At 37.5% G+C, this 26,775-nt stretch overlaps 4 protein-coding genes across 5 annotated transcripts in view; 3 read left to right on the top strand and 1 right to left on the bottom strand.

Moving 5' to 3' along the window:
* Nucleotides 1–26,775, bottom strand: part of LOC134800209 (flotillin-2) — a 395,117-nt gene that overhangs the window by 350,516 nt on the left and 17,826 nt on the right. The gene's annotated exons all lie outside the window — the stretch shown is intronic.
* On the top strand, nt 3,904–10,179 carry LOC134800329 (glucose dehydrogenase [FAD, quinone]-like). The gene is made up of 5 exons (XM_063772829.1): nt 3,904–4,147; nt 7,790–8,017; nt 8,357–8,489; nt 8,692–8,811; nt 8,895–10,179. The coding sequence occupies exons 1-5, from the start codon at nt 3,907–3,909 to the stop codon at nt 10,177–10,179; spliced, it is 2,007 nt and encodes a 668-aa protein (XP_063628899.1). The 5' UTR covers nt 3,904–3,906.
* Nucleotides 11,588–18,385, top strand: LOC134799781 (glucose dehydrogenase [FAD, quinone]-like). Its single transcript, XM_063772190.1, has 5 exons — nt 11,588–11,909; nt 13,774–14,001; nt 15,747–15,879; nt 16,786–16,905; nt 17,091–18,385. Exons 1-5 carry the CDS (start codon nt 11,594–11,596, stop codon nt 18,343–18,345), a joined length of 2,052 nt encoding a protein of 683 aa, XP_063628260.1. The 5' UTR covers nt 11,588–11,593; the 3' UTR covers nt 18,346–18,385.
* LOC134799780 (glucose dehydrogenase [FAD, quinone]-like) lies at nt 19,983–23,568 on the top strand. The gene is made up of 5 exons (XM_063772189.1): nt 19,983–20,247; nt 21,166–21,393; nt 21,595–21,727; nt 21,808–21,927; nt 22,223–23,568. The coding sequence occupies exons 1-5, from the start codon at nt 20,001–20,003 to the stop codon at nt 23,526–23,528; spliced, it is 2,034 nt and encodes a 677-aa protein (XP_063628259.1). The 5' UTR covers nt 19,983–20,000; the 3' UTR covers nt 23,529–23,568.

Genomic DNA, 26,775 nt, shown 5'->3' with positions numbered 1-26,775 from the left:
AAAGTCGCACGCTCTTATCGCTAGGCCACCAGCGCTCAAGGAATAATCTCCCTTATTAATACAATGGACATTGGTTGGAGTCTGATGTGCTCTACTACTTATCCTGAAGCCTGAAGCACGGCTTTGACTTCGCATGAAAGTTCGCCTCACTGGGGCACTTCGGACGTTTAGGCCCAGGTGAAGATCGGTACCCGGCGTTGCGATATTGTCAACAAAAAATTCGCGCTCGCTGCGCTCGCGTTTTTGGTTGACCCTGTATCTACATGTTATATTAGCTTGACTGGTGAATGAATAGAGTTAGACCATGAAAATTCTGCAATTATTTTGATAGCACACGCAGTGCAACTAGTGCAGATGTTATTTATACGTCATAATTTCATAAAAGTTTTGACGTTTAAAATAACACTTGCACTGCGTGTGTTATCAAAATAACTCTAGTAATTTTCTTAAAAAACTGCTTAAGTAACATCAACTTCAAGGACATTAGGTGTTGACAGCTCTTAATATGTGTGAAAAAGTGGTTTTATGAAATTTTTTCAACGATTTTAACAAGTCTACAAAAGGTTCGGTTTCGGTTTCGGTTTCGGCCGAAACTAGAGCCCAAGCCGAACATTCGGTTTCGGTTTCGGCAAAAAAACATGTTTCGGTCGGACACTACAAAACTGTCGTTACTGAGGGCCAGAGAACCCAAGATTCTCTAAGAATTAAAGGACAATATTCGTCAAGAAATCCTATCAATATATCCGCAACATCTAAGAACAGTTTTTCAAAATTTACAGCAAGACTGGAAGAGTGCCGCAACCACTACGGACGACATCTTGATGATTTAACGTAAACATTATTTTATTATCTCAAATTCTAAATTTACTTTTTATCTTAAACGATTTAGACCTATGTCTAAATGCATAAAAAATTATTAGAAACATAGAAAATTTTTATTTAACACCACATTGAAAAATGTTTACAGGCAATGCTACAAAACATTATAAGCCTTAGAATTAAACTTAAATAGGCAAAAAATATTATGTTTACATGTAGATTTTTTTTTTTAATTATGATGCTAAAAAGGAGCGAACCTCAGCATGTGTTGCAGCAGGCTTACCTACTACAACGCTGGGCTATTTATCATTGGCCCACCTTGTAGAAGATATATTTTGTGCCTCCCGTATTACACGTAAAGGGATGATTTTTTTTGCTTCAACCACATGGTGTGGAATATCGTCGGATACGATTTTTTTTAACGAATAGAGGTCTTCAATAACCATTTTTAGGGTTCCGTACCCAAGGGGTAAAACGGGACCCTATTACTAAGACTCCGCTGTCCGTCCGTCCGTCCGTCCGTCCGTCCGTCCGTCCGTCCGTCCGTCCGTCTGTCTGTCACCAGGCTGTATCTCACGAACCGTGATAGCTAGACAGTTGAAATTTTCACAGATGATGTATTTCTGTTGCCGCTATAACAACAAATACTAAAAATAGAATAAAATAAAGATTTAAGTGGGGCTCCCATACAACAAACGTGATTTTTGACCGAAGTTAAGCAACGTCGGGCGGGGTCAATACTTGGATGGGTGACCGTTTTTTTGCCGTTTTTTGCATTATGGTACGGAACCCTTCGTGCGCGAGTCCGACTCGCACTTGCCCGGTTTTTTTATAAAGTCTGTTCGGAAAGAGAAGATTCGAGTCCTGGAATGTATCGGGCCCCATACAATCCAACTCTTCTCTTTCCGCACAGAATCTATAAAAAAATAGTGTTATTTTCGAAAATAATGGCTCCGAAAGGCTTATAAAATTGTGTAACTTTTAAACCGTCATACCATACATTACATTATGAGGGAAAACTTAATAAGACAAAGAAAACTGTTTCGAATATTATCTTACAGTTTCGAGCTGCCGGTCAGATATAACGGCCGAACTTATACGTGCGAATTTAGGCCGTACAAAATACATTTTAATAACATCTAAGGCCAATTGCACTTGTCTCTGCAACTTTTCCGAAACAGTAATTTTAATGACATTGGCCTAAATAGGCCGGTCTCATTAGAGCTTCTAGCTCTAGCGCAGTTGACCAGTGTTAATCATATCGCGGGTGCAGTCGCCTTTCAGATTTGATACCATAAAGGCGCCGGTGCACTTAACAAGATAAATAAATAAATAAATATCAGGGGACATCTTACACAGATCAACCTAGCCCCAAACTAAAACAATACACTCTTTTTTTGGGCAGTCGTGTAAGAAATAAAAAAATTGTGTGTTTTTATAGTGCATGTGCTACATGGAATATCCAGTATTTTTTACAAGGTAAGTTTAAAACAAATACAGTGTTTTTATACATCTAAATCCGATTGTACTAACCAAATAGGTTTTAGAGTTATAGTCGCAGGAAACCTATACAATACATAACATGAAGTCAAAGATTTTTTATAAAAAATAAACAAGGTGCCAAGGTTTTGCTGCAACCAAATATTACCTATATCACAATATCCTTTTGCGACTCTAACTGATATCTAAATCTAATTCAAAAATCTCTGGTCGATACGCGTAAAACTATCGGAATGCATTAGTACTTAATTTCAAAGTGATTTTGTCAGACTAAGCAAAAAAGTTACAATTGATATAGCCTGTCCGATTTCTAAGATCAAATTCGCCATACATTCACTATGGCGTACTTTATCTTAGCAAAACAGACAATGCCTTTAGTTACTTATTCTACAATTTAATTTCAATGAAGATGTTTCATTCGCACTTCGCAGTGGAATGTTATTAACACACATATAAATAATTCAATTAGTAGTTCTTACGGAAATGCCTAGTTTATATCATAATCGATTTTTTAACCTTCGCTGATACTAATAATAAGTGGTTTCCTTGGGCCTTGCTGAAAAGTTTAAATAAACTTATAAATTCATAATATTAAGTACCTAACCTATGAACAATAATTAAAAATGAATATATTTCAGTCACGCGATTAATGTATATTAATAAAATTATGTAATTGGGTGTTTTTATTATGGATAACTTTACATAATTGAACTATATATTATCCAGTCTAATACCGTTCAAAAATTGTGCCCTTGGTCCATCCATACAGAGCTATTCTATTATAAATAAACGTCTTAAAGCTAAGGGATTTTTTTAAATAAGTAAGCAACAGATACCTACATCTGTCCAATTTATAATTATCGCTTATTTCTTCACAAGGATTCCTATACCGACGTATAAAAACAATGAACCTACCTTCAAAAGCAAGTTTTAGAGCGCCATTAGTGCACAATGTACCTACAGTCACCATCAGATATATCGGAGCGGCCAAGGTGTTCACAATATCTGAACACGCACTCTAACGCCTTGACAATAGAGGCGTGTTCAGATATTTGTGAGCGCCTTGGCCGTTCCTATATATGTATCTGATGGCGACTGTACATAACCATAACCATAAACAATCCGATGGAACGGAGATGGAATATGTATGAGGTTGTCAAAAAAGTTTACTGCAGGCTATGATGTCAAGATACATATAAGTCAGCAATAGCACTATAAATAAAATCACTGTTGAGTGGGTGCCGACCGACTCTCAAAAACGAGGAGGCCCTATATTTATTCTAGTTCTAAAATCTATATTTATTTGTGTGTGTGTAATTTTGTGTTTGAATATTTTTATGTACCTACAAATAACGGTCTTAATAAAAACATTATAAGTATAAAGAGACGACTTGGCTTGCGTTTTCAGTAAAAAAAAAAACTAATTAAAGCTTAGGTCAAAAATACGCAAAACCTATGAAAAAAAAAAAAATGGAAATCAGTAACCTACAAAATATGCAACTTTGTTGAAACAATATATAAAGAAGTAACATTAAAATAAAACTTACTTTGTCACAGGCAGCTGTATTCATAAGTCGAACTGAAGAAATGGCACATGAGATCAAATTCATAGTGTGGACAATTCTGTCATGCTTACTAACAGCTGAACTCTCCGTCGATGGATTTCAATACCCAACATTCTTTAGAGAAGCCAGATCCAGGCGGAAGCAGTCATACAGGCAGAACCCTATTATCGACCTGTTGATGCAGTCAGTCAACCCCAACTATGACCCGAAGGACCCCATGGACCTCTTTGATTTTCTGAGAGACCAGTATCCATTACCTAATGGTAAGTCAACATAGATCTAGTTAGAAGTAGAACTATAGGTAGAACTATTATAGATCTGTTAATTCAGTCTATCAACTCTAACTGCGGTAGTAATATGTATCACAAGGGATCTCTAGTCTAGGATATATCGATATTAAGTTTGCCATAGAGGTTTTGTCATAATGTCATAAATTATAATCTTTAGCAAAGAAATAACCGAATCCACAAAACAAAGTGAAAGTGCCATCATTTCATGGTTGTTCCACTTCATTAAACGTCGCTATCTAAAGTTCCCAAATCACTATAGGTATGCTTAGGTTTTAGGTTGTTTGAACAGTTTCTTCGATTTCTTCAGGATCCCATTATCAGATCGAAATCTGATGATAATGGGACCGGGTCATTGTTCATTGCCAAAAAATTATGTACACCATAAATTTGAATGGCCCGAACAACTGTGAACTACGCTCTTTCAAATAGAGTCAGACCAAGAATAGTCTGCAGCGGATTTGATAGCCCACGCAGTGGAAGTGTTATTTTAAACGTCAAACTTCTATGAAATTATGACGTATAAATGACACTTGCACTGCGGGGGCTATCAAATCCGCTGCATACTTTTTTTGGTCTGACTATAAGAATATAATTTCAAAACGGTGCAGCTGTCTTCAAAAACAACCCTCCTTCGAACTTTTGTCGGTTTATAATTCTTAATAAGTACTCAAATAGAATATTCCGTAAATATGAAATATTAATAACGGCCGTATTCTTTAGAGGTTTGTTGTAAAGGATGTAGACCGCCTCACATTGGAACGAAATTACTGAAAAATGGACATTCTCATTTTTTTTTTAAACTTAATTTTAAAAAATGCTATTCGGTTGAAAATTATGTAAGGAATAAAAAATGTTATGTAAATTTTTTCAAAATAAGGCTTATTTAAAGCAGAAAAAAATAAAACCTGTTTTTTTTGTATGAAACTGCAAAATAGGTATCTTATTATAAGAAAACCGTTACCGATCCCGCTTTCTAACCTTTAGAATATTATTCTCCTACTTAAAACTAGTAGAAAATAGTAAACAGCTTATCTCGGTAGGTGCCCGTTTTTTTTTATATACCAGTCAAAAGTCAGTACATGTTTCTTAGTGTTTTATTTTTTATTTTTAATAGTTTAACGGTATATTAATGATAATTTAGTGTAAATACAACATATTTTTGACATTTTTATAACTATGACAAACGAAAAAATAATTTTATACGTACGAGAAAATTATGAAAATTTTATATATAAGCAAAAATGAAAGTAAGTGAAAATATGTCGTATTTACACTAAATTATCATCAATATACCGTAAAAATATTGAAAATACAAAAATAAAACACTAAGAAAAATGTTGTTTTGTACTGACTTTTGACTGGACTATAAAACAAAAACGGGCACCTACCGAGATAAGCTGCTTGCTATTTATACTGTTTTTAAGTAGGAGAATAATATTCTAAAGGTTAGAAAGCGGGATCGGTAACGGTTTTCTTATAATAAGATACCTATTTTTCAGTTTCATACAAAAAACAGGTTTTATTTTTCTCTGCTTTAAATAAGCCTTATTTTGAAAAATTTTATATAACATTTTTTATTCCTTACATCATTTTCAACCGTATAGCATTTTTTAAAATAGAGTTTAAAAAAAAATGCGAATGTCAATTTTTCAGTCATTTCGTTCCAATGTGCGCCTATTCCATCACATCACTCATAGTTCCAAGTTTATGACACAGCCTGGTAGCTTGTGGCTTCGAAATATTAAAGCGAAGATTAACTACCTGCAGGTATATAGACAGGTATGTAATCTATATTGTGTATGACAGGCTACGTAAGCATGCAGAGTACCTACTCAAGGAGGCATTCAACCCGAAAGGTTCAGATCTCACGAGATAAAAGTAATCAAGTCTACCACTTGTACTTGCACGTACATCCAGGGCCTTATTCGCGGGTCAACGTCCGGAAAAGATTGGTTTCATATATTCAGTATAGTGGTGTAACTGGTGTACTTAAGTATACAGTCATTGAACTCCTCAGATAAAAAAATGGCCAAATTGCAGGGGCCATGCATATTTAGAGATTTAGTAAAGACGTTTTATGAGGAACAAAAGTTGTAACTTGGCTTCATATTCACGTTTTAAAAGCGCAGTATAGCAAAAAGGGACACTACGACAATATTGATAATGTTTTCATCACACTTACTCGTAAAGGGTTAACACCCTCATATTCCTTATAACTTCCACGCATGCGCTCGCAATGGATTATAAATATTATAATACCTGATGTTACTCTAAAGTAGTGGATATTTTTTTATTATGTCATTCGAACCTTTATGCGTTTTTTTTTCATAACCAGTATCTTTACAACTATTGAGCGCCGATAGAAGATTTGAAATAAGGATCTTCCATGTTTTGAGTCGATTAACTCATTTATGGATACAAGTTTTTGTGTTATTTAATCGCTTTTTGAGATATTTTTCACACATTATTTCAGTCCGGGCTGACGATAATTACATGATGATGATATTCCTGACCGATTTCGGCCACAGTGACTCTGTGCTCTGGAGTAGGCAATTTTTAATTCTCGTTAATAGAATATAGCTGTTCCAGTCTCTCGTGCGTCTCTAGGTAGCGTAACATACAAGCGCCACTTGCACCATCCTATTAACCCGGGGTTAACCGGTTAAACCGTTAACCCAGTGTCAAATTGTACTGGTAACCATGGAAACTCCAGGTTTAACCGATTAACCCCGGGTTAGTGGAATGGTGCTAGTGGCCCTAAAAGTAACAAAATGACGGACATTTCGGACATTGACGGAATTAAGTTTGTTTTTACTCGTATGCCTTTTGTGATTTTTATAGTAAATCCTGTATTTGGTATCGGAGAGCACCAATTGGTGTGGTCGAACTGTTGATGATGAACTCAAAATGCCGGTAACTGTTTTGTGAAGTGCGTTCTTTTGCTGATGAAAGTTATCATTTATTATTGTTGCACTAGACTAGACCGATACGAGTATTCGATTTCCCTTAACGATGCAGATTATGTGGAAATAACTTTGTCTTAACAATTTAATGATGCTGATAATGATAATGATAATATGACATATAAATGGAATGCATGGTATACATTGCGTCCTTGTTATAAATGTACTTTAGTACATAGCTTTGATATGCACAATTTCATACGAGTACTTATGTAATTATGGTGGGGTGGACTATAAGAATTGTCACTCCATAAATCAAACCACTTCGAGCTTGATTAATGTTGAATGAATACCGTAGATATATGGATTATTTCTTGATAATAAACTAATGACGATTAACATAACGATTCTCATAATAAAATGTGTTACTAATCCCTACTACTAATACAACCAGCCATTAATCAATTGCAATTACGTGTTACAACAAATCATTCAAAAGCGAAAAATCACCAACGACTTGATTGCCTAGTAAAACCTAGGTGCCTTGCATCATTACATTAGAATGCCATTACTCGTTTATTATGTTATGAGAATTAACACGTAAATTCACGGAAAAGAACGCTCCTAACGACTTTGCTCGACACCATCGCTGGCGAAGTTGCTCGAAGCGTTTTTTTTCGTAGCCGAGACACACTTCTACTAATTTTTTTAGGTCTAAAGCAGCCATTAACCCAATACGACTACATAATCGTCGGGGCGGGTTCGGCCGGGTGCGCGCTGGCGGCCCGTTTGACAGAGGACCCTGGGGTCACGGTCCTGCTGCTGGAGGCGGGGAAACCGGAGATGTTCACCACGGACGTGCCTGCGATCGCTCCGTACTTCCAGAGGACAGATTACACGTGGCAGTATTATATGGATAAGGAGCCTGGCGTTTGCATGGGTATAGTAGAGAGTATTTTCCATATTAAACATTAGATTTGAAAGAGCGAATTTAATCGCCTCAACGTTGAGCAAAGAGCAGATATAAACTGGAACAAGCTTAGCAAAACAGTCCAGATACTTAATTGTAGATTGTTAACCAAAACTTTCTTTCACCCGAGTTAAAATACTTTTCATTTCGACTATGTAAATATTTATTTTATAAAATAATCAACATGCTTAGGTATTTGCGATAATTTTGTACAGCGCTAGCGCTCATATACCTACGAGTATTATACACTTGATTATAAGGATATATTCTCAGTTAAATTGTTGAGCTAATTAAGATATTTTTTGGCAGGAATGATAAACGAAAAGTGCTTTTGGCCGAGAGGAAAAGCAGTAGGAGGAACCAGTGTCATCAACTACATGATTTACACGCGTGGCCGGCCCGAGGAGTGGGACCGCATAGCAGCTAATGGAAACGTTGGATGGTAATGACTTGAAAGATAATTATTAATTATTAATATAATTACCCATTATAATCACATACAGCTAAAGATTAAGTGATTACATAAGTGGAAGCAACCAAAACATTGAACCGGTTTTACGTATGTTTTATTTATTTGGTCATTGTTATTGCGTAATTTTTTCAATTAATTAGAAATTAATCATTATCGCTTGATTTTGCAACAGGTCGTACAATGAAGTATTAGAATATTACAAGAAATCCGAGCGATCGAATTTAAGAGGGTTGGAAGATTCTCCGTATCGAGGAAGAAAGGGTGAAATGAACGTAGAATTCACAAAATTTAGGTAAGCCGTCTTCAGATTTGTAAATAAATTTATATAGTTTTAGCGACTTTCAATCGCACATTACTTACATGTTTATTTTTCAGAACACCATTAATTGAGGCGTTTTTGGAAGCTGGGCGACAATTGGGTCACCCCACAGTCGATTACAATTCTCCTGAACAACTTGGGTTTGGATATGTTCAAACTACCACGATAGATGGCAAGAGAGTAAGCGCTGCTAAAGCTTTCCTCCACGGAATTAAAAATAGGCCCAATCTCCATATACTACCAAAGAGCCGGGTGACTAAAGTTTTAATTGATAGTACAACGAAGACGGCCTACGGAGTACAGTACGTTAGAAATCGTCTAAAGAGAAATGTAGCTGCGAGGAAAGAAGTAATATTATCAGCCGGTCCCATAGCATCGCCACAACTGCTCATGTTGTCTGGAGTAGGGCCGAAAGATCACTTGAGTAACCACGGAATTCCTGTCATTCAAGATCTACCGGTCGGGCGCATGCTTTTCGACCACATCAGTTTTCCAGGAGTTATATACACTTTAAATACTACAGGACTTACTTTGAGCGAGTCTCGATTGATACAACTTCCGCAGAGTATTCAAACTGTCGCTCAATGGCTTCAATACGGAGACGGTCCGCCCGCGAGTCCCGGTGCAGTAGAAGGAATCGGATATATCAAAACTCCTGTATCCAATGACCCTGCGAATGTCCCAGACATAGAGTTAATAAGTATTGCCGGGTCATTAGTGTCAGATGGGGGACCAGATGGAAGCAAAGCGGTGAGACGAGGAATGATGATATCGGAGAAAGTTTTTGATGCCGCATTCGGATCGATCGATGATACGGAAACGTGGAGTGCGTTTCTGATGTTGTTGCATCCTAAATCGTTTGGTTTTCTTGAGTTGAAGGACAACAATCCATGGAGCTTTCCGCGAATGCGGGGGAACTATCTATCAGACGCGTATGGGCAAGACGTAGCAACGTTCGTGGCAGCGGTGCGGCACGTGCAGGCGCTGGCGGCTACGGAGCCGTTCCAGCGACTGGGCGCCAAGCTGCACAGGGCGCAGTACCCGGCCTGCCGCGCTTTGCCTTTCGACTCGGACGCATATTGGGAGTGTGCGGTGCGGACGCTCACAGCCACGCTGCACCACCAGATCGCCACGTGCCGCATGGGTCCCGCCAGTGACCCTCGGGCCGTCGTTGATCCAAGGTTGCGGGTGTACGGTGTGCGTAACTTACGCGTCGTTGACTCCAGCGTCATCCCCCGCACAGTGTCCGTTCACACAAATGCACCCGCTATCATGATCGGTGAAAAAGCGGCTGATATGATAAAAGAAGATGCAAATCGAATAAATCCTGAGAGATCATGAATGTTTTTTTAGCGTTAGATTACTTTGTATTTATTACATAAGCTATTGTCAAACATATACCTCTGAATTAAAATATGTTGCGCCTATGTGAATAAGATAGTCTGATACCCTTAAGTTTTAGTTTTTATGTTCCACGAGATAATTAATTTATAATTTATAGTGTTGTGTGTTGTGGTTGTTTTTTTAATGTACTAGTCTGAAATTCAATAGTGATATTAATAAGTAATAAACATGAAGGTTGTACTAGTTAATCTAATTGTTTCATTTAATCTGAAATAAAATATTTGTTCGCAGATACAAAATAATTAGGTGCAATATAGAGACCAAACAGATACGTGTTAATTCAACCAATTTGAGTCCTGTGTAGCTTCGTATCTTCTGAGTTGTAAGTCTAAGGAAGGACAGTAACAGTCATGAAATCCCTCATACTTTTCGTAGTATTTGTCACTGCGACAAGATATACGCTGCGGCTGCGGCCCAGCCCAGCCAGAATTTTATTAAGATTGGTTGAATGTACAGTGCGTCATGATTGTATGTTTCATTGCCAGTTACTTACACGCTGGAATCGCTGGATAATAAATATTTTATGACACGATTAGATGTGGGTCTCTATTGTTTCCCAAAAAGTTTCAAGTCATAATGTATTGTTTGCCCGCATGTTCGTTAGTCATAATTTATTTGGTTCAGAAACGCGTCACTTTTCAGGATTGCCATAAAACAAACCTAACCTAACCTATCTATAGGATAACCTTACGAAAACCGTGAAAAGTAAACGGTTTCAGTTTTATGACTAATGATAATATGACAAACAATACATTATGACATTTATGACTTAGAACTTTATGGGAAACAAAGGGACCCCATTTGATGTACCTATATCTATGCCCCTTCGTTTAACTGTTTTTGATAATTTTTATTTATTATAAGATTTAGGAGCTAATAAAAACGTGAAAATATTTTAAAGCTGTGGTTAATATAGGTACACGTAAATCAAATAATGTAAAAATATTTTCTAAAGGTAATGTTAATATTCCAGATACTAAAATTATAATTAAATTTAAAATAACGTTTGTTGGAGAAGCGATCGTCCTCTTACCTCTTAACGAAGTAGGATTATAAGTTTTGTGCAACCGGCTCCTAGATTGTTTTTGCAGCATTTCGGTTCATTAGTATGCACAACCATGACCATGCACAGTAAGTAGCCCCACCTCTAAATTAGCAATACGCCCATACGCGCCTATGGCTACGAAGGCGCGTATGCACATTGTAAGCCCCCAAAGGCAGATGCCAGGGTGTCGCATCGCAGACCGACATACCAGCACGGGCCGTTGTCGAGGCCAGCTACTTTTTCGATTTGTTATTTGGATTTTTTAAATTTTACACTTTTTATGAAGAGGTGTGAAATATTTCAAAGATGATCATAAAATTAAAAAACTTCATCCTGTTTTTGACAGTTTTCAGTTCAGTATTTACAGAAGAAGCGTTTGTTGAAACAGAGAACGAACTAAGTGACTATGAAGATTTATTATCGCAAAGTTTCAGTGAAGAATTACAGGAGGGCTTCGATGTACCAAAGGAAGGAAATAATGGCAGAAATGCGAAGTTACTGTGGCCACATCCTCAAAGCCCCATAATAGATTACGTCAGAAAAACAGTGGCGAAGAACCATGTGACCAAAAATACCGGAGACCTCTTCAATTTTCTAAGGGACCAATTTCCACTTCCAGAAGGTGAGTAATTTATATTTAAGTACACATATTCTAACACAAGGTTAAATACTTAGGAACTTGGCATTGTTAGTTGATAAAATAAAAAGTGGATTAGATATTCAAGGTAAAATTCAACAGTCTAACGTGGGATGGCCTTACACTTGACTATTACTTTTCACGTGTTTGTAGATAATATCAAAACCCAATATTTATTTCGATGGCAAGTTTATTACTCCTTACTGAGTTAAGAGTCCTTACTTTTTTTCTATCTATACTCTGTCAAGCAATTTCCGTTAGTAGAAAAGAGCGGCAAATTTAAAAAATGTATGCCCGAAGGGTTATCGTCCCATAGAAAATTTGTATTTTTCCACTGACCAACTTGTTTGACCAGCTATATGTATAAAATTTTCTTTAAAAATAATGCTAATTTTGTTAGTAAATGAAGCCTTAATTTAACTTGGAAAACAAGGATCAAAATTTTATAAATTATCCTAAAAATATACCAAACAGCGTGTTTGAACTAGATAACCAGATAATAATTAATGACCGTTCTACTTTAACCACGACCCTTCCGATCCGTTTACATATCTGTCACAGTATGAATAATAATATACAGATGTCATTTATGATAATATTCTGGTTTGCAAGGTCAATGCCATTCGCGAAGCGGTCAAAGAACTTGGCAATAAACTTGGCCGGCCGTTAGAAAAAGTAGTATGTAAGTTTTTCATAATTGATACCTAGCTGGCTTTTTCATTTAATTTAACAGAAATACGACGTTCTCTTGATTCTAAAACTACTTTTACTGGCCGGAAAACAGCGCAAGTTTTGGTACAAACGCGTGCCCGCGGCCAATATTCGCAGATTCTCTGATTTTTATTCATAAACAGTGATGTTTAGAGCGAATTTCTTGCTTGAGAATTCAATTAACTATTTTTATAATTGGCTCTTAAATATTGATGGCACCTACTGACCCGCATTTCTATTATAGGAAACTTTCGTTATTTTAGTTTATGGAATGAAAACAACTTTTATGTTTCCATTAAAATAGGCATTTAGTATTTGCAACGGTGTTTGACCTGACTTTCGTTGTTGGATATATTAGGTACAGTTAGGTTTATCCATGGTTTATCTCAGCTCAAAGTATAGTTCGTTTTTTTAGCATTAGAAAGAAGTTACAAGTAAGTGATCTTGAAATATCTTTTAACAGAAAAACGCTTTTTAAAAATCAGTAACTATTACTTATGAAAGCAGAAGAATATAAATGGTCGTATTAGATTCATAATTGTTACGTATTTGCTGTGACTTATTTTTAAACGCGTTTTTTAATTAAAAGACACATCAAGATTGTTTACCTTTTTTCTAATGCTAAAAATACGAACTATAAGAGTCTTTTTGTTACCTATTTCATTTATGCCTAAACTCTGCAAGAGCTATATATGATATTCAGGAAATTCAAGTTTGGAGCATCTTGGTATTTGTGACTCGATCATTATTATTATACACATAACAAACCGGTGTAAAAGCACAAATAAACCAATATATGTGTACATTCAACGCATGGGATGTTTTGTTTGTTAATTGAGACCAATATTTGGCGCGCGTTACCGTTACTTTGTAAAACAATTTAAGTATCTCCAAAGATTTGACATATAATCCTGCTTAATTAGCGATTTATTAATACAATCTTTATTGTCCAATATAGAAAAGGACAAATAGCGGACTTAATGACATAAGGCAAGGTCTATCAATCAATCATAATAGGGATAAATTTATCACGGCAGTAAGATTTTGTTTTGTGACAAATTCATCAAGTTCAAGTAAATAACGCTTTCAGCTACTTAAGGATCCTTGCATAATCTCAATTCCTGACTGCATTTTACAGGTCTTCAAGCGCCGTTCTCCGAGTACGACTTCGTAATCGTAGGTGCTGGATCAGCTGGGAGCACGCTGGCCGCCAGGCTGACTGAAAATCGGAACATGACTGTGCTGCTTTTGGAGGCTGGCAAGCCGGAGATGATCCTCACAGACATCCCAGCTCTGGCACCATACTTTCAGTCTACTGATTACTCCTGGCAGTACTATATGGAACGTGAAGAAGGTATATGTATGGGTGAGTATCTAACTTATTCAATTATACTTTAGCCCACAACTTCACTTTTGCGTCACTCACGGACATAAATACAATTTTCAGAAAGATTTTGATTCATTTAGAATATTTTTGGCTAGTTTTAAGAGGCGCGTAACCGGCGTAACAAATAAGACCAGAGGTCAATAGGAACTCCGATTTAATCGCAACCTTGCACCGCTCCTCTACCTTGCTAGTGATTTTTGGACAGATGCTCACCATAAAATAATACATAAGACGTTCGTGACGCGTATTATTAATATCGACATTGGGGAAAACGTTTTGTTCCTTTGGCCTGACAAGGGTTCATCATTCCTTATACGCCATACTTAGTAGAGTGCTGTTATGTTAGTAAGTACTTCGTACATTTTCGTAAATTCGTCATCCTACAATGCTGTTTTGTTAATAAGCTAATCTTACGCTCGATACAAGCTCGATTGGTTTGGTCTGTCATTGCTTTTTAGTTAGTGTAGCCACCGTTGGCGCTAGGAGTATATGGGGCTATTCATAAATTACGTCATTTCAAATTAGGGGGGGGGGTCTGGACATCGGATGACGGTAGCATGAAGTAGGAGGAAATGGGGTCATTTGAAGCATGATTTTTGGATGATTATAGGGGGGGGGGGTCAAAAATCGTCAAAAATCGATGACGTAATTTATGGACAGCCCCTATGCAGCTGTAATGCTCAGCCAAGGTATGGTCGGACCGGATCGATACAGCGATTGCGAGCACGATGTTTGTTTTATGTATTAAATAATCTTAGTTGTAAATAGTAGTTATGTTGTAACTTCTTGCTGTGTAACTTTTATTTTTGATTTTTTTTTTCTTATTTGACTATTTGTTTACTGTATGTTATTTCTATGTCTTTTTTCTTCTTGTCTGTTACCTCCCGTGATTCTTCTGACTTGATGGTCTCATCGGAAGATCAGCGCTGGAAGCCACCAGCAACATGCTGAGATGGGACCATTTCGTGGCACTTTCATCTTATTTTATGTTTTCTTTTATATAATGTAATGTATTGTACCGATTGTTTGTGCTTACGAATAAATTAATTCTATTCTATTCTATTCTATTTTGCAAAAAGTGGGGAAAAAGTACAGTACATTAGACTAAATCAATCAAACTCCGGTTTTGTGAAATAGTTAGCAATATACGCTAGTGCTACATTTTATCACCACTGTGCTAATAGTAGGTAAGTGATTGAGTTGAGGTTCATGGCTACACAGAATTTATTATTGTTACTTGTTCACATAGCTTTAAAAGGACGGAACATTTTTTAAGGTGTAAACCATTTTGAGAGGTTCATTGCTCTATGAACTATATCCGGTATACACTACTAATAAGTGTAATAGGTAATACTAATAATCCTTAGCATAGAACGTCTCGAACCGTAAGCAGTATGAAGATCAGTAACTAGATATTATAGAAAATATGCATAGTCTTGATTCGGAACAAATAATTAATTAATGATAATTACCCTGCTACAAAGCTGACGTGGTATTGTAACAGCTTTGTCAGCATTTCGTGTGCTCCGATACAGGTCATGGCGAATATACTCGGACTTGCGATTTTCTAAAGAATCCCCACCCCTAGTCTAAACCAAGTGATTAACCCCCGCGCTAAAAAGACCTTCATACAGTAGATACGATAAGGTACCATGATTTAAAGGTAGATTTAAAAAATCATAAACGTATTTGTGTAAACTAAATAAGAAACCCCACTTTTCCAGGTATGAAGAACGAGAGATGCTTCTGGCCAAGGGGCAAGGCGGTTGGAGGCACGAGCGTCATCAACTACATGATCTACACTCGGGGCCGCCCACAGGACTGGGATCGCATTGCCGCTGACGGGAATTATGGATGGTAATCAACTATTGGCAATAAAGTGAGCAGTAGAAAATGCTAAGCTGGAGAGGTGATCAAAGCCATCGAAGTACAACCTTATTGTTTTTGTGCGTTTCACATGGTAGTAAACAGCCTTAGAGAGCAGAACGCCCTTTCCCGCTTAGCGAATTCTGTTTCTGACTCTACAATATAATACGTATTATAATTATGCTACAGACCAAATCTATTTCTCTAAGACTAAAAAAAACCGAATGTCATCAGTCATGTCAATACAAGTTTAGCCTTGGAAAGGTACCAGATACATAGATTTTTTTTCGCAATTTTAATGTTATTTGAACACTGAACCACGCTATTCCTAATCACGTCTCAAGACTCCGTTACGTCTGGATGGTTTCCAAGTAACGACAGTCATGACAAACGCCTACAAAGTGGATATCATAAATAATTCAGGCATTTTAAGGCACTAATCGAATATCTAACGTCGTGTAGTGCGTACTCGAAGTAAACTAATTCTGTTAGTCAAATTAATCGGTTTGATTCAGTGCCTCCGTTAATATTCGAGTAGAAGTGGATTTGACCATTCAGAACATGAACACAGCAGTTTAACATTTAAATTAAACGTCCAAATTGCAAGGACTAATCTTGGAACATAATTATTTACTATCTAACCGCCCAGGCTTCGCACGGGTTACATAAGTAAACCCTAAACAAATTATACACCTAAACCTTCCTCAAGAATCACTCTATCGATAGGTGAAAACCGTATGAAAATCCGTTTACTTAATTTTCAGTTTATCGCGAACATAATACAAACACACAAACAGACAGGCGGGGGACTTTGTTTTATAAGGTGTAGTGATAGTGATTAGTGACATTTACACCGTACGTACATAGTGTTAGTGTACATAATTTTGATGATTACAGGTCCTATAATGAAGTTCTAGAATATTACAAGAAATCTGAAAGAGCTAATTTAAAAGGATTTGAAAGGAATCCGTATAGAAGCCAAGGAGGGGAACTACACGTGGAATTTGTACCCGTAAAGTAAGTTTTACATAGCTTTTTCCGTGCTCTATTAAATTTTTCCCACTAAATTACCTAATAGATTTTTTATTTATTGTAAGGGCTGTCTTACCTGAAATAAAATTTCTATAACGAATAAATGTTGTATGTTTGTAAATTAATTATTATACTAAGTAAATACCTAAGTTATTTTTTTTTAATTACAGAACAAAGCTTATCAAAGCATTTTTGGAAGCTGGCAAGATCCTGGGACACCCTACAGTTGACTACAACGCTCCCGACGGTTTCGGTTTTGGGAAAGTGCAAGTAACCATAGACCATGGACACCGGCAAAGTGCTGCCAAAGTTTTCCTACACCCTCACAAGAAGAGGCGGAACCTTCATATCTTGCCTCAAAGCACTGTTACCAAAATACTCATAGATCCCCAAAGTAACACTGCGTACGGAGTGGAATATTCGAGAAACGGTTTAACGTACACAGTGCGGGCGCGAAGAGAAGTGATATTGTCTGCGGGACCAATTGCTTCACCACAGCTCCTGATGTTGTCCGGCGTAGGACCGAAAGAGCATCTTAATCAAGTTGGAGTACCTCTAATAAAAGATTTACCTGTGGGCAAAACGCTATACGATCATATATGCTTTCCGGGTCTCATTTTTGAACTCAACACCACTGGTGTAAGCTTTTCTGAACGGGAAGCTACTCAAACTTCTTCAATTGTGCAATGGTTTCATACCGGCGACAACAGCCTCGCATCTCCTGGAGCAGTTGAAGGTATAGGATATATTAAAACGCCAGTGTCCGACGACCCCGAACTTGTTCCTGATATGGAACTAATCAGTATTGGTGGATCAATCATTGCAGACGGCGGTCCTGGTGGCAGCAAAGCCGTAAGGAAAGGCATGAGAATAAAAAGTAAAGTGTTTGATGAAGCATTCGGATCATTAGGAACTAAGGATACATGGAGTGCGTTCCCGATGTTGTTGCATCCCAAATCTTATGGTTTTCTTGAGTTAAAAGACAAGAACCCGTGGAGCCATCCACGCATGAGGGGGAACTATCTGTCAGACGCGTACGGGCAAGACGTGGCAGCATTCGTGGCAGCAGTGCGGCACGTGCAGGCGCTGGCGGCTACAGCGCCCTTCCAGCGGTTTGGCGCTAAGATACACCGCGCACAGTACCCGGCCTGCCGCGAGATACCCTTCGACTCGGACGCCTACTGGGAGTGTGGGGTTCGCACGCTCACGGCGACGCTGCACCACCAGATCGCCACGTGCCGCATGGGTCCAGCCAGTGACCCTCGCGCCGTCGTCGATCCAAGGCTGCGAGTATACGGCCTGCGAAACCTACGCGTTATCGACTCTAGCGTCATCCCACGGACCATTTCTGCGCACACCAACGCGCCAGCAATCATGATCGCCGAAAAAGCTGCTGATATGATAAAGGATGATTGGGGACAATAATATCTGAAATCTACCAACGATATTTACGACTCAACCAAAATTATTTAGGTACTTTCAAAGTCTCTATACTATCTTTCACGGTCAAAAAGCTGATGACTCTTAAGTGGTCAACACGATGACTCCCATCAGGGCTTCGGACCTTACCTATGGATGCCTTCGGTATTGCAATAGTAGATATTGAGCATGTAGGTTTACACACAAAACAAGACTGAATTCATTTAAGATTTACTAGACAGAGATACAACCGATTCCTAAACCGACCTCAGTTTTCTTTATGATGCAATATCGATGTCGAATTTGTTATCAAATAATAAAGACAAAATAAAGTAGTTTTGAAAATACTGCATTGCCGCAGAAGGTTTGGTGCTAAAATCTTCGTAAACCTAAGTAATGCCATATGAGTAATTAGTAAATAGGTATTAAGTTAATGCATTAAGAAATAAGTTAAGGCAACCATAAGTATTTTGGTCAATTAAAAGTATTAAAAATTATGATTTTTTTTATTATGCCTGCTCAGCAGTTCCAGCAACTTTGAATTAAATGAGTGTCCTCGTTAGATATGGCAATGAACTACGTGCGACTTAGTCCTTACACAGCATGAGGTTTACCTTGTGACATCAGAAATGCCTTTAACTGGTAACCGTGGTAAATTATTCATTGTTTACATTCACGAATGGATCACCCTTAATTTACTTATGTGCTTATTGCAGTTAAAAATAATGTACGCACTTAACGCAGTTTCTTTTTCAAATTATCAACTGCCACTGTCAGTGTCACTTTTCTTTTATTTCTTTTTTTTTAATGACAATAATTTATTTGAAACATCACACTCTTAAAATTAATAGATGAGATGTAATAATCATACGCGTTAAAATGAATTTCATTGCATTTGTTGCGCTAAAAATAACATTTCCGTAATATGACTATTAACACAAATATTGCACTCTTGTACTATACTTAAACAGAATTAACATTAGCGTTAATGTTATCTTATCTTACACAAAACAATATCAGAATGGTTCTGAAATTCGGTGTAGGTATTGAAAAGTGATATTAAGATTTGTAACCAAGATCGACATTCCCTTGTCACCTGTTTCTGGTTCATGCTCTACTTGAGCCCATTCGCAGTATGCATATGTTTAGTGGACGTCAAAAATATGTATACATTTTTCGCCTTATTACAAAGGAGTAAAGTGCAAAAGTGTAAACATATCTGTGACGTCGACTGTCCGCCAGTCGCCGCCTTGACACGGTGCAATTGCAATTACATGTTTACGGAAATTTGACTCATAAGGGCTCGTAATACCAGCCTTTTTGCAAGAATATGGTCTGAAGTAAACTGTTCTTGGTGGTGGTGCAAATTTTATAAAAGTAGCGCTTTATTGAATAACAAGAGTATTTTTGTTGTATAAGTGCATATGGAATAATCAGATATGTGATACAGTGTACCTTTTAGTAGGAATTATTATTTTAATAAATAAGAATGAATGGAGTATATTCAATATTGTGTAAAAAGGGGTAGTCTACTTCGTGACTAAGAAGCAGTTTCGAATGGAATTGAAATTAAAAACATCAATAGGACGGAATGTCAATTTTATAACAATAACTGAAGTGTTAATTATATTAATTCCATTTAGAAAATTTTAAGCCTTACAATGTTACTTTTACTTGGGACATTGGCGTTACTAGGGTCTTTAATAACATCAAAATGCCAGCAAGATATGTTAATACGATCGCAAGGGGTCTTCCAGTTTAAGGATCCCTCAAATTCGACATCCCAAACGAGGCCTCGAGGAGCCATGATGGACCTGGCTATGAGGGCTCTTTCGCCTGTAAGACGACCAACTACGACATCTATTGATTTCTTCGGATTTCTAAGAGATGCATATCCGTTGCCTGGCGGTAAGTAAGCATCAATTCGCCTCTTTAAAGATTTTGCTCATACATTTATAACAGGAAAATAAAGTCCGTCTGTGGCGTCTAAGCTAACATTATACCGACTTTGACAGAACAAAGTGTGGAGTGTCACAAGGGTAATTATACACGTATTACATATTGTATTAGAAATTTGACGTTTGTGATGATCTGATGATATTTCCGCACTTTGTCTTAGCAATTTTTTTGACTGTATATTAATGCTTTAATAATTAATTGAAAGACTGGTAACTGTTTGGATAGTTTAGATATCTACTAAGCAGATAACGAGATAATATTTGTGTATGAAATATAACTCAGATATTTTCCTTTAAAACGGTCATGGTCATGAAATGGCATCGTGAAAATCCAGTTCCATACGTTGCGTCATAAAACCGAAGTGACAATAATGCGGTTAACAAAATTACGCGCGCTCAATTGGTATTGAGAGTGCGTATGTCCCACAACCGTAATTTGCATAACACCGTAAATGTTATATACGTAATGTAATTCAGATGAAAATGCTCAGGTCATGAATAAAGATCCCTAAAGGGGCCCACTGATTAACAGTCCGCCGGACGGTATCGGCCTGTTAGTTAGAACAAAATTTCGACAGTTCCAAACAACTGACAGGCCGATACCGTCCGGCGGACTGTTAATCAGTGGGCCCCTCTCGTCTCGTTATAATCGTCTCAAGAAAACTGAACTCAAAATTTTTACATTCGACAAAAAGTCACTCTGTTTAAAAGTAAAACAATTTGTCGAAATACAGATATAATCTGAGTACCTAATAGGCTGAATTGTTCAAGGACTCAGAGTGGTGGGCCTCTAATATGAGAGTAATATAGTTCAAGTACGATACGGGTAATTTTTTAGATATTGATTATCTTACATTGATTACTTCAGGTCAAGCGGACGCGTGGGCAGAGTACGATTACGTGGTGGTAGGCGCGGGTTCGGCAGGCAGCGCTGTGGCCTCAAGATTGACGGAGCAGCGTGACGTCACAGTGCTGGTGCTGGAGGCAGGCAGAGCTGAGAACATCCTCACCGACGTGCCAGCGCTCGCGCCGTACTTCCAACGGACGGAGTACGCGTGGCAGTACAGGACGGAGCCGCAGCCGGGCGTGTGTTTGGGTAAGCGTCTTAAAGCAACAACAGCGTATCTTCAATCTTGATTTTGTTTAGATATAGCAGCAATAAGCCTTTAGATGGCAGCACTTAAACAAAACGATGATGGTGCAAGCCAAGGCAACATCGTAAGCACTAGTGGCCAGGGTGAAGGTATTGGTCGATTTTTTATATTTCTGTATCAACCGCATTTTTAATGTTCCCCAGGTATGGAAGGCCGCCGCTGCCTTTGGCCCCGGGGCCGCGCTGTTGGTGGTACGAGCGTGATCAATTACATGCTATACACAAGAGGTCGCCCCGAGGACTGGGACAGGATAGCTCAGGACGGGAATTATGGCTGGTTCGTGTGGTTACATGTTCATTTTTAAATCTAGAGTCTTCAACTCTTCACACATATCATAAAAATTCTTTGTTTTGTAGGTCATACGAGGACGTGCTGCCATATTTCATGAAACTAGAAAAATCAAACCTCATGGAAAACAACGAAAATCCCTATAAAGGCCACAGTGGAAAAGTTTCTATTGAAAATCCACCGTTGAGGTACGTATACAATACAATACAATACAAATACTCTTAAATACGTATTTGCATACATAGCCGAATTAGCCGAAAAATTCGTATTGATTTTCTTAACATCGGAAATGAAAGTGTTGAAATCATGTTTCGAGTAAATTAAATACCGAGACAGTACATCTTATCGTAATGAGATACATTCTAAGGCTAGATAAGTGTGCTGCGTTTAGTACAACAGCCTAATTGCTATATGCATCGAGTATAAAACAATATTATACTTTTTAAATTATTTAAGATGCAGTTATTTATTTTCTATTTTTAGAACTCGTTTGATACAAGCTTTTTTGGCTGCTGGAAGACTTCTCGGCGATAAAACAATCGACTACAACGACCCAGACAAAGTGGGCCTGGGATACGCGCAGACCACAACTTCCAAGGGTCATCGCCACAGCGCTGCTAAAGCGTACTTACATCCCCACAAAAACCGGAAAAACCTGCACATTTTGCCAGAAACCAGAGCTACAAAAGTGGTTATCGATAAAGCTACCAAAACCGCAACTGGTGTAGAATACGTACGAAATGGAATGAGATACATGGTAAAAGCAAGGAGGGAAGTTATTTTATCAGCGGGGCCTATAGAATCGCCTAAACTACTCATGTTATCAGGAATCGGCCCAGAGAACCACTTGAAAAAGTTTAACATAACTGTACTTCAAAATTTAAGCGTTGGCAGGACTTTGTATGACCACATTTCATTTGACGGGATAGTGTTTACGTTGAATACGTCGAACATCAGTTTAATAGAATCTAGAGAGGCTAATCTACCAAATATAATAAGATGGATTAATTATGGTGATGGTCCGCTTGCTTCTCCTGGTGGAGTCGAAGGACTTGGCTATATTAAAACTGACGTGCCGCATGAAGATGATGTTTATGTAGACCTCGAGTTGCTAGACATTGGAGGTTCAATCGGTTCCGACGGGGGTGGAGCCATCCGGCAAGGAATGAGGATAAGAGACGACGTATTCAACCCAGCCTACGGGCCCATCGTCAATAGAGAAACCTGGAGTGCCTTCCCGATGCTCTTATATCCAAAATCCAGAGGCTACTTAGAATTAAGGGACAAGAATCCGTTAAGCCCACCAAAAATTGTAAATAATTACCTAACACATCCGAGAGACGTAGCAACATTGCTAGCCGGAATACGATATGTAATTAAAATGGGTAATTTGCCGCCGTTTAAGAAATATGGATCAACATTATTCCAGCCGAATTTTCCGGAATGTAGAAATCGAACATTTAATACAGATGACTTCTGGGAATGTGGGCTACGACAGCTGACGCAGACGGAGCACCACCAAATAGCAACGTGCAAGATGGGCCCAGTGTCCGACCCAGACGCTGTAGTAGACAATGAACTAAAGGTGTATGGAATAGAAAGACTACGAGTCATCGACAGCAGTATAATTCCTAGACATACAGCAGCACACACTAATGGGCCGGCCATGATGATCGGCGAAAAAGGCGCGGACCTGCTTCAACAAGCTTGGAAATGGAAAACTGAGAATTATCAACAAAGTGTGTCACAGAATAAGGATAATGAGTTCTATATATATGACAGCAGCTAGTGTAATATTTTATGAAGATATTGTTAATTATTAGAAAACTAAAGTTACCTAGTAGTAAAGGTAGATAGTAGAGATGTGCGCCGATGGCAAAATCATCGGCGGCGGCGTCCGATGATTTTATGACCGGCGGCGGCGGCGTGATCGGCGTGAAATCGGCGTGGCATAATTTTTGATACTGCATGAGAACGTGGCTGTAGAAACTCTACATTAAAGCCTTCTGAGTATTTACTAGGCTATCCAAAACATATTATGTGTGTTTTCTAAATTATTGCCGAAAATTATTACCCATCATGTCACTTGGCAACTACCTATTTATTACCAATACCAACCGAACGGTTACCAACGGTATGTTTAAATATTTAAATAAGAAGGATACTTTAAAACACTACATTTTAGGCAGTATTTTTACTTACTTTGTAAGCGAGATACAAATAAAACACAAAAAAAATCTTTATATGTTAAGTCTTAAATCTATATTGACTTTTCCCAGCCGCTGTCGCCTAGGATTTGTTACGAAATAATGATGAACTACATACTTTACATTTGTCTGAACTGAAGTTTAACAGAAATGTATGTTATAATAAAGAAGTCATCGTTTTCGAAAGTAAACGTCTCTGGCAGGTTGATTCACTCAACAGAATGTCTTTGAAGTGTCCCGTTTTATGGAATATTAAGGTCAACTTTGTTTCCTTAACTGCTAGCTTAGTGATGATACTTGGTGATTGAAGTTCCTATAAGTAGGTATAATTGTTTAGGTATGGCTCAATACGAAGCTTTAGCCTGACTTTTATAATTTTGATTGAAATACATATTGTTAAATAAAAGAAGCTGATAATCACCATAAAATGACTAAGAATTGATCGTGTGTAATTTTAAATGAAATTGTATATTATGTGATAAATAAATCAAATCATATCTATCAAATGATGACCCTTATGCGTGTCACCAGCATCACAAGAGAAATCATAAAATACGCAATTATAATCGTGGTGACAGCTTGCTGGAGATTCTAAAAAGAAAATAGCATGTTTATGTCCTAGGATATGAACCTGTTATTTTCTTGACTTTAGTTCACTGATTAAATTGACAATCAAGAGACTATTGATGTAAAACAAAATGCGTTCTACAAAAAAGCTGTGCGATAAAATATCAAATAATAACCTGAGATCCAGAAACTAGATCTTGTTTAAATTAACGCTAAATCGTTATCACGGCTAGACACTGCAAATACAAAAATGATGCTAATTTGGTTCACTGGCAAATAATAAGCGAAAAAGCATAAGGATCTATAAATTATACTTCTGACACTATCTACTCGCTACGCAACATGGAATAAGATACGATAGGTATCAAAATTTCCCACGCCGATTATACGCCGGTCAAATTTATCGGCGGCGGCGGCGTGGAAAATTCGTCGGCGGCGGCGGCGCGGCGGCGCGGCGCACATGTCTAGTAGATAGTAGTATCCCATAATATCACAAAACTGAACTGGCAAAAATACACCAAACCTAATTGAATGATCAGTATTAATAATATCACAAACCTTGAACTTGAACTTGGTATGGCCAAGGTAAGATTATCTAATACAGGTGATGGATTCATAAATGTGGCACATGAATGATACTAATCTAATCTGTTAATATTTACTTAAATGTTTGAAGCCAGATAAATCAATCTAGATATGTATCGATCGAAGTCACTGTAAGAACTATATTATGGAAATAAAACTAACTACCGTTTCCCATTGTATTTTAAATACATTTTTTGTACCTAAATTAACAATAGTGTATGTATGAGTATAATATGGATAAACAAACACATAGCCAAAATCGTTCACTCACAGCCCGTATAATAGCGATCTTTTTCATACACAATTTTCTAGGGCTATGACTGATAATTTTGACCTATGACAGAGTGTAACGGTATTTGCGATAGACTAAACAATAGACGACTGCCAGTAAGGTAGATAATCAAATTATGCATATACCCATGGTATAATATACTCCGCCTGGTACTCCATTCCGAGATTCGCGTATGACCTAACTGACACGCGCCTACGTCATCATACTGTTTACAGGTTCTCAAACTTTGAAATGTGGGAGAATTTTAACCAACGGTGAAAATTATTTTAACGGCATTAATTTTAAGTTATTCATGTAGAAACATAGTAAAATAAAACAAATCTAATGTATTAAATTAAACTTTATTTATCTATACAAGACAAACGTTTAAAAAACTAATTCACAGTTACACATTCATTACCAAGCTTACGACGTGAAAAGTTTGGAAAACACTGCGACTGCTGACACTGAGCGAGAAGGAAATAACAATTAACACGCGTTCGACAAGGATGACGGTCAGGGCATGAAGTTATCTAGATCCGAATTGTCAAATGTCCACAGCGCTATCCTGTGTTGCCAGTAGTATAAACAGAATTACCCGAAAGTCTGAAATTTCTTTCGTGAATCGGAAGATATTGCTAACGAGTAATTAAAAATGACGTGTTATTGTAAAATTTAAGCTAAAATACATACTTATAAATGAAAATTATAAAATTATAAAGAAATATTTTAACTTATTAACCATAGGTATAATGTACCCATGTAACATGTTATGTTGAAATAAAGTGGCAATGTTATTGTGACGTAATCGCGTGTCACTCTGGGAATGGAAGACCATGTTTTATTAGACCATGCATATACCCGCCTACTCGTTACGCCGGGAATTTTAGTTTGAACTGTATGCAGTTCAAAATAATGAAAACCATTGGTAACTAAAGTTACTATTGTAAACATTATTAGGCGTATGAGTGGCTCGACCATAAAATTCAGATATGCCGAATAACTAACAAATTGTTGTAACTAACACATCGACGATAACATGATAAGAAAAACCTGTAGTTCTGTATCGCTATACTTATAAATACCGCTATATGTCTAAACGCCAAAAGTGAGGGCATTGAACGGCAAAAAGATTTGCGTCGCTGCACCAACAGGTTTCTGAACCCCATCATCAATAAGAGTGGATTAAAAATATACCGGCCAAGTGCGAGTCGGAATCGCGCACGAAGGGTTCCGTACCATTACGCAAGAAAACGGCATAAAATCACGTTTGTTGTATGGGAGCACCACTTAAATATTTATTTTATTTTGTTTTTAGTTTTTGTTGTTATAGCGGCAACAGAAATACATCATCTGTGAAAATTTCAAGTGTCTAGCTATCACGGTTCATGAGATACAGCCTGGTG

Source organism: Cydia splendana, chromosome 19 (assembly GCF_910591565.1).
Source record: "Cydia splendana chromosome 19, ilCydSple1.2, whole genome shotgun sequence".
Taxonomy (NCBI): Eukaryota; Metazoa; Arthropoda; class Insecta; order Lepidoptera; family Tortricidae; genus Cydia; species Cydia splendana.
Note: the sequence above shows the minus strand (reverse complement) of the source record. Positions and strands in the feature narration are given on the sequence as shown.

Excerpts from the sequence above, each read along its gene's own strand:
- LOC134799780 (XM_063772189.1), top strand. The coding sequence starts at position 20,001 with ATGTTACTTTTACTTGGGACATTGGCGTTACTAGGGTCTTTAATAACA. Across the intron at positions 20,248-21,165 it reads TGCATATCCGTTGCCTGGCG|GTCAAGCGGACGCGTGGGCA; the intron begins GTAAGTAAGCAT and ends TGATTACTTCAG. Across the intron at positions 21,728-21,807 it reads CAGGACGGGAATTATGGCTG|GTCATACGAGGACGTGCTGC; the intron begins GTTCGTGTGGTT and ends TTTGTTTTGTAG.
- LOC134799781 (XM_063772190.1), top strand. The coding sequence starts at position 11,594 with ATGATCATAAAATTAAAAAACTTCATCCTGTTTTTGACAGTTTTCAGT. Across the intron at positions 14,002-15,746 it reads TGAAGAAGGTATATGTATGG|GTATGAAGAACGAGAGATGC; the intron begins GTGAGTATCTAA and ends CCACTTTTCCAG. Across the intron at positions 15,880-16,785 it reads GCTGACGGGAATTATGGATG|GTCCTATAATGAAGTTCTAG; the intron begins GTAATCAACTAT and ends TGATGATTACAG.
- LOC134800329 (XM_063772829.1), top strand. The coding sequence starts at position 3,907 with ATGGCACATGAGATCAAATTCATAGTGTGGACAATTCTGTCATGCTTA. Across the intron at positions 8,018-8,356 it reads GGAGCCTGGCGTTTGCATGG|GAATGATAAACGAAAAGTGC; the intron begins GTATAGTAGAGA and ends ATTTTTTGGCAG. Across the intron at positions 8,812-8,894 it reads GTAGAATTCACAAAATTTAG|AACACCATTAATTGAGGCGT; the intron begins GTAAGCCGTCTT and ends TTTATTTTTCAG.